Here is a 7,218-nt window from a genome sequence, read left to right on the forward strand (position 1 = left end):
GATAAGATATAGATAGTTATAAAAAGGCCATTCAAAACGTGATAAATACTGAGACATTAACAGCAAGATGAAACCCGAAGATCACAAGCCAGGTCCAACCCAATACAACCTGAGCGTGCGGCTTTGTTTAATGGGACAACAAACATGACCCATTTACTGCCAACTCGTTACAGTATCACCTATAATCTGGACGTAGAATATACAACAAGGCAAGAAAATGTCCTCTAAACCGAAACAAAGGTCACAGCTAAAAGGCAGAATGCTTTGCTGGTGCAGGACTTCAGCCCGAGCCATACACCAGCAAACATCCATGCCCTCCCTATCAGACACAAAAAGCAGACAGGGTGTCTCCCGCGTGCACGCCGTAAAAGCGCACACCTGCCGATGACCACAGCACACGCAGCTGTACGGCCCGCCAGGTTTTTCTATACCGTCCAGTGTGTAAAATGGGGGGGCTTGGGTGTTGTGTGTAAAATGGGGGGGCTTGGGTGTTATCTAGCAAAACAGTGTCAGGCTCCTAGCGGACAAGGGAGTGAAGGGGTTAAGAGCGGGGCCTGGATAGACGCAGTCTCTGCAAAAATGATCACCAGGAGGAGTCACAATAAGACGCACGTGGGGACAGACGCGGAGCGCTGTTTCACCAACTAGGGTTGTCAGAGGAGCCAAAAGGGATTACATTGGGTAAAGCAAGCAATGGCAAATGGTGGCTGCTCAAGACCTAAAGCATAGAACAACAAGCAGTCAATTCAGGAGGAGGCAGAGTAAACAAGCCGACACACAGAGGAGCATACTGCTGGCAAAAGGCTACGCAGGGGTTAAGCGGATGTGTGCTAATAAGAAGGAAAAGAGGGCGGGATGGGAGCAATGAGCCCATGAAATGACAGATTCCCACGCTCTAATTTGCTCATTCATGAAGCTCTGCTGGTCCACTAAAGAAATGTGCAGTATTACAACATCATCATCCACCCATTACCTTCCATGTGTCCCACATAACCCCCCCCCCAAAAAAAGTACACACACTGTCACTTTAAGAGCTCAGTCCTTTGGATGATACAGAAAGCAGAGTTTGGTTTTGTACAAAAAGTGGGAATTCTAGTTGTTTACTGCAATTAATTACAGAGAATAATGGACAACTAATCACATTAGTAGCGGAGTTTCCTCTAATTGGCTTTTCACCGTGTAATTAGAGGGCGGCTATGATTCTAGGCAAGACCCATTAGGATTTCAGTTTTAATAAACTCCTAGAGCACAATCTTAAGGGACTGGAAGTGAAAGAGAGCAGCCCAAGGCTTTACGTTATCAGCCAAAGGTCCCCAACGTATCCAGAGGTGCAAAACCAAAGCGTATCAAAAAGGGCAGACACTCATATTTTAGGACTGACTCTGCCAGACAAAGACTTGGAACAAAGGGAGCACTGACTGCACCAAACCTTTCAGCATATGACTGACATTTAAACTGCTAACACAAATTCATTCTGTTGCCTTCTAGATATCAACGCATGAGGCTAACATGCCACCCCCAGACAAGATTCCTGACCTCTAGACAGGAGCTGCCTCAGAAGACACATGGGGGACTCCGCAGGGCTGCACATGCCTCACCCTGGCAAGAGAAAACACATGGCTGGAGTAACTTTCTAAAGCATCCCATGTAAGGGCTGAGAGGAGCTTAACTACGCCAGAATTTCTCCTTTAAAGATCAAAGACAACCACCACAAACAAAGCAATGATGAAGTTACAAGTTCAGCTCTGTTACAAAACGCAAAAAAGAGAAGAGTAAACAATGAGCAAAAGCAAAAAAATAACTCACTCATTCTCAAGACATAAGGTACAGGGATCGGCGCAGGAACTGGACAATCATGCCCCACCTATAGTGACCTCTGTCACCACATGTACAACAGTGAAGCTTGCATAACGTGTACTATTACTGATCAGCTTACAAAGTTCTACCTGCGAGAATGACACACACAAAACAAACAAAAAACACAGGATTGTGCAAGGATCTACCAGCAATAAGAACACTAAACACAAAAATAAGCCATAAACTAAACCAGATAAGCCACCATTTGGTATTGAACACCCTGATTTACCCATGCTCACCACCACTTCTGACACATGGTGAGGTATGGACACTTGCAGTAAACAGCTGGTTTTATGGACAGTATTAGAAACTGATTTACAGAAGAATGTCCTACACACAAAAAAATAAAAAATTCTAGATTATTTTCTGAGGAGTAATTTGGTCACCTACCTTCTGTCTCCGCCTGGCTCCTGCGTTCATCCAACTTGTGGAAAGTGATGCTAGCATAAGCACTCAGATCATCCGAAGGGTGGGTCATCCCAGTCTGATGGGGGTTACAATGTTCCAGACCACTCAAGTCTTTAACTAGATCCAAATCAATGTAATTGAGGCCGTTATGATGGTGATCTGAAGGTTGCTGTGACTCCCTCCTAACAGGCTCTCCAAGCCTGAGCCAGACATTCTCAAATGAAGCAGAACTGTGTCTCTTTACATCATCTCCAGAAACAGGTCCAGTACTAACTCGGGCGGTGGTAGGAGTAGAAGAGAAGGTCTCTGAGCTGTGTCGCCTCCTACCCTGTGGGTCACCTGCCCTGACAACTTTGGCACTCTGGCTACGATTTGGGCTTAGGCTAACACGGGTAAATGCACTGGGGCCAGAGCCCTGGCCCAGAAGAGAGCAGGAGGTTTCTGTAAGGCTTGTGTTATCAGACGGTGGGGGAGCATGCAAGTTATCAGAGACTCCGCTAATTGACATTTCGGCATAATTACTGTTACAAGAGGGAGAGATTGGTTTGGGAGTGGTCCTAGTAGGTGGTAATTGACTGTAATCTGAACAAAGGGAACCAAGTTGCATGCTCATATAGTCCCTCTGAATGGGCTTTCCTCGAACAGGCGGACGACTACTGCATATGTCTGTTGAACACACAGTACTGGCAGGTTTACATGAAGTGTAAGCATTTTTTGCCCTCCTGTGCTTGAGGTCCATGTTCATGTATTCAGATAAATTCTCTCTCTGAGGAACCACTCTGCTCTGCACATAAGATGGTAGATGTACCGAAGAGATTAACCCCCCAGAGAATATTTTTTCATTAAACTCTATGTTTACATACTCTCCAGGACTCTTTGGCTCTGGAGGTAAAGCAGGTTCCCGAGCCCTAGGCAACGTGTTGGCCTTACTACTACTTTCTAAAGACAACCGTGTGGGCCTGGTCAATCTGCTACTCCTTCCTTGAAGACAAATTTCATTTGTGCGGCTTTGCTGGATTTCTTGTCCCCCAAGACTATCACTGCTTGTAGAAGAAGAGGAGGATTCCTCAGTGTACAGTTGATGACCTGAGCTTACAGATGTGCGCGAGAGGCCATCATCATTCTTCCTGTGAACATGCTTAAAGGACCTTGGCAAAGAAAAATAAGAATAGACAGGTTTGGATGGCTCCTCAACAGTATTGAGATAGCAATCAGGAGGAGTGCTAGTAGTAGAACCGCTAGCTGGTGACATATTTATGTAGTCACTGCAAACCAACTTGCCATCATTGCTCTCTATGGACAACTTTGGGTTGGCACCATTTGTCCAAATTTTGCTATAGTTACAGCTGTCTGGAGAGCAGCTGCCACTGGGAGACATCATCATATAGCCATTGGAGTCCACTTGTGTATGTCGTCTTGGGTTAATAATCTGCTGTGGGGCTGACACACTCTTGGGACTCATGGGCATGTAGTCACCATTTTTAGTAGGCACAGGAGCAACACCTGGTGACATTGGCATATAGCCATCATCGCTGTGGTTTGGTCTATTATTTTCCAGGTGGAGATCTAGGCACTCTTCTGGATATGAGTAAGTGGGCACAAAAGCAGAGTGCCTAAAAGATGAGAGGCGCAGAGGATAAGAAGGCATCATCTCAGTGTATTCCTCTATTGATGACTGTGAAGGGGTCTTCTGATGGGAAATAGTGGGTGGGGAAGTACCTGAGGAATGAGTCCTCTTTCTAAATACTTTGTCAAGGTCAGAGTTCTCCTCGCTCCTACTTGACTGGTACCTCTGCGGTGTGCTTCTCTGGATAAGATTGTTGGTTTTGCCCATGCTGATGTAGTTGTTCAAGTCTTCTTCTCGAGCTGGGGGTGTGTGCCCTAAAGAATCTGGTGTCACACTCCGGAAGGAGCTTCTGAAATCACACGGACTAGATCCATACTCATCAGATGAAATAAAACCACCATCACTAGGGGAACCTGAAACTGAGGCACTGGATCTTCGAGGACACAAGCAGTCAGATGTGGAACCATGTCCACTGGTGCTGCTAGAGGACAAACTTACAGGACTTGTAGCAGAGGGTGAACAACGACTTGTTGGCATGGGAATGGAGCGACTATGGTTTAGAGGAGGGTGAAGCCGAGAACTTGCCCTATGCCGATGAGACTGGGCCCTGCTAGCACTGGGGCTTACTGGACTGCCGTCCATTGAGGCAGGCCTCGACATTGTACCCTCTCCATCGCTTGAAGCCCGAACCCTGAATGAGGACGAAGATCCATGTTTACCAATTCCTCCTGCAGGAGACGTGGCCGTCACACTTTCGGTTCGAGCCCTCCGATTCAGCCCTACTTGGCTTGGAGGAGGATGGTTAAGGTGATGCCTCCTAACAGGCACAGAAATTGGGTTGGAGCAATTAGAAGATGACTGACTCTTACTACGTGGTCGAAATTCATCGCTCAATGCTTTCATAGCTTCAAGGATAGTCTCGTGCATATTCTGCGCCACCACAGAGTCATCCACCTGCATCCAGAATTCTCCTGCCCCTGTAACAGCAGAGCGACCAACTTCAATAAAGAAGAAATTTTCTGAATGTCCACATCGACGGATGTTCATGAGTTGCAACACTACAGCCGCAGCATCCGAGTTGAGTTTAACCAAACTAATTGTTCGGTGGGTCAGGCACAAGCGGTAGATTCCAACAAGATTTTTAAGCTGCCCTAAACCCTTCGGCTTCATAATGACTTGCCACACTTCCTTAAAGGCCAGACCAGGGTGGTTGACTTCCCCATACACATCCTCGCCATTAACGCCATCATGCACCCCATTGGCGGCTCCTTCACTGTAATGGTGGTGCTGATGGGTTTTGCCCCGGTTGTGTAGGTCCACTAGAGCTTGATACCATCCCTCCTGCTCTTGTTCACAGTCAGCAGCAATGGCAAAGCACTCGTCTTTCGTGTACAGGGCGACTAAATGTTTGTTCTTTGAATCCGCCCTCTTGTTGATATTAAAGCAGCTTTCCAGTGGAATGGACCTTTTCGGAGCCCCAGATTTGTGCCTCCACTTTTTCTCGTTCTCATAATACTCCAGACGCGCTAGACCCGACTCGCTGGCAGCTCGGAGCACGAAAAATCTTTTGTGCATGCTCTTAGGTTTCCTAAGGTAGCCTACCTTCTTGACATCGGAAAAGCCGTCTTGAGGTGGAGGATCTGTAGGGCTGGCCATGGTACCAAAGTATAAATAATAGTTCAAAGCGGAAAAAAATAAAAATAAATTGGGAGGAGTCCTTGTAATAATGTCACTAGGCAAATTCACAGATCGTTCAGCACCACTGCAGTAACGTGCAGCACAGGATTAGGTCCACTTCGCAGAGTTGGGTTTCCCCTGGATCAAGAAATCCACAGAGTAGCAGAGCCCATCAGCCACAACCCCAGTGCGGTCCTGTCCACAGCCGGGGAGCTCCATCGTGCGTCTGCAGAGTTTGCCTGTAGGTGTGGATGGGTGCAAGCACTGCTGCGGTATCTGGGCGATCACGGTGAACTCAGCTTAGTCCTCCCAGCGGGCTGCAGCGGCCAGACACCCCTCCAATGTCACTGCGGGGAGGGGGATCACCGTCTCTGCCGGTCCCCATTCAGTCCCATTGCGTTGCAGAAAGTGGCATTTGATGGGCAGGTAGCCGCACTCCCACCCCCGCCAGACCTCGGCTGCCAACCGGAGACTTGTCCTTCCACCCCCCTCCCTCAATCCGGGGTGCACGGCCGGACCGGAGCTGCAGCGGAGGGAGGAGGTGCGGTGAGAAATAAGTGCTCAGGGGGAGAGCTATGTCCAGGAGTTGCCGGAGTTTCTGCCAGGCTTCCTCTCTCCCCCCACCTCTCCTTGCGAAATAAACCAAAACAAGCTGTGCCAGTGTCTGAGTTCCCGGGAGCGCAGCCCCCGCCCCCTCTCTCAGCTCCCGCCGCCTCCGTCTCCCTCACAGCAGCACGTGACGCTCCAGCAGCAGCAGCAGCAGCACCACACACACTGCGTGGAGCACAAGCCGCCGCCAGGCTCACCCTACCTTGCTGCCCTAAAGCCACGCCCCTATTTACTTTTCTACTATGGCGCGGCCGGGAGGCGTTGGGGAGCAATCCCGCAATTTCATTGGCTGTTTTTATCTATCAATCTATACTATAGTGCTACGCCTCTCCTGAAAATGCAGAAGGTTGGTTGTGGCGTGGCGTAGTAAAAAGGCGTAGACGCCATTCAGTCCCTGGCTGTTATTTGAGTAAAGTGAATGGATGGCTCGGTATATCGGAGCGCTCTGCTGCCGCAGTCCTGAGGCGTCTGTCCGCGGGTGACACCGGGGCTTCTCGTATGAAGCGTGTGGAGGAGGACGTGTCCCTGACACAAAGCGAGAAATACATAGCTTGCCCCTGACACCACGTGCGGCAGTCAGAGCCCTGTCATGTCCGCCCTCGCCTCACCCGTGCTGTGGAAGCAAATGCTGACTGCAACTTGTATATATTTACCTATATTCACAATCAATGGCCGCCAGAGGATTTATCCGTAGTCAACTCCACCTGTCCATCAGTTTTTATATGACACCCACCTGCCTTCTGTAAACGACATTACTGCTAAGGGTAGCTCAGTATGCAACGTATTAAATCGGTCCTGTACCTTTAAATATTACTCTAAAGCCAAAAAACATCTAGAGCTGTTCATCCTCATATATGGGGTATGCTCTAGAGCTGGTCACCCTCATATAGGGGGTATGCTCTAGAGCTGTTCACCCTCATATACGGGGTATGCTCTAGAGATGTTCACCCTCATATATGGGGTATGCTCTAGAGCTGGTCTCCCTCATATATGGGGTATGCTCTAGAGCTGGTCACCCTCATATAGGGGGTATGCTCTAGAGCTGTTCACCCTCATATACGGGGTATGCTCTAGAGATGTTCACCCTCATATATGGGGTA

At 48.6% G+C, this 7,218-nt stretch overlaps 1 protein-coding gene across 1 annotated transcript in view; it reads right to left on the minus strand.

The window, feature by feature from the left end:
* The window catches only part of IRS1 (insulin receptor substrate 1), a 42,450-nt gene extending 36,202 nt beyond the window's left edge, over positions 1-6,248 (minus strand). Inside the window, exon 1 of the mRNA XM_040428074.1 lies at positions 2,248-6,248. Coding sequence (XP_040284008.1) covers positions 2,248-5,488 — 3,241 coding nt within the window. The 5' untranslated portion in view covers positions 5,489-6,248. The remainder of the gene's footprint in view (positions 1-2,247) is intronic.
* Between the last annotated feature and the right edge of the window lie 970 nt (positions 6,249-7,218).

This window comes from Bufo bufo, chromosome 4 (assembly GCF_905171765.1).
Source record: "Bufo bufo chromosome 4, aBufBuf1.1, whole genome shotgun sequence".
In the NCBI taxonomy this organism is placed as follows: Eukaryota; Metazoa; Chordata; class Amphibia; order Anura; family Bufonidae; genus Bufo; species Bufo bufo.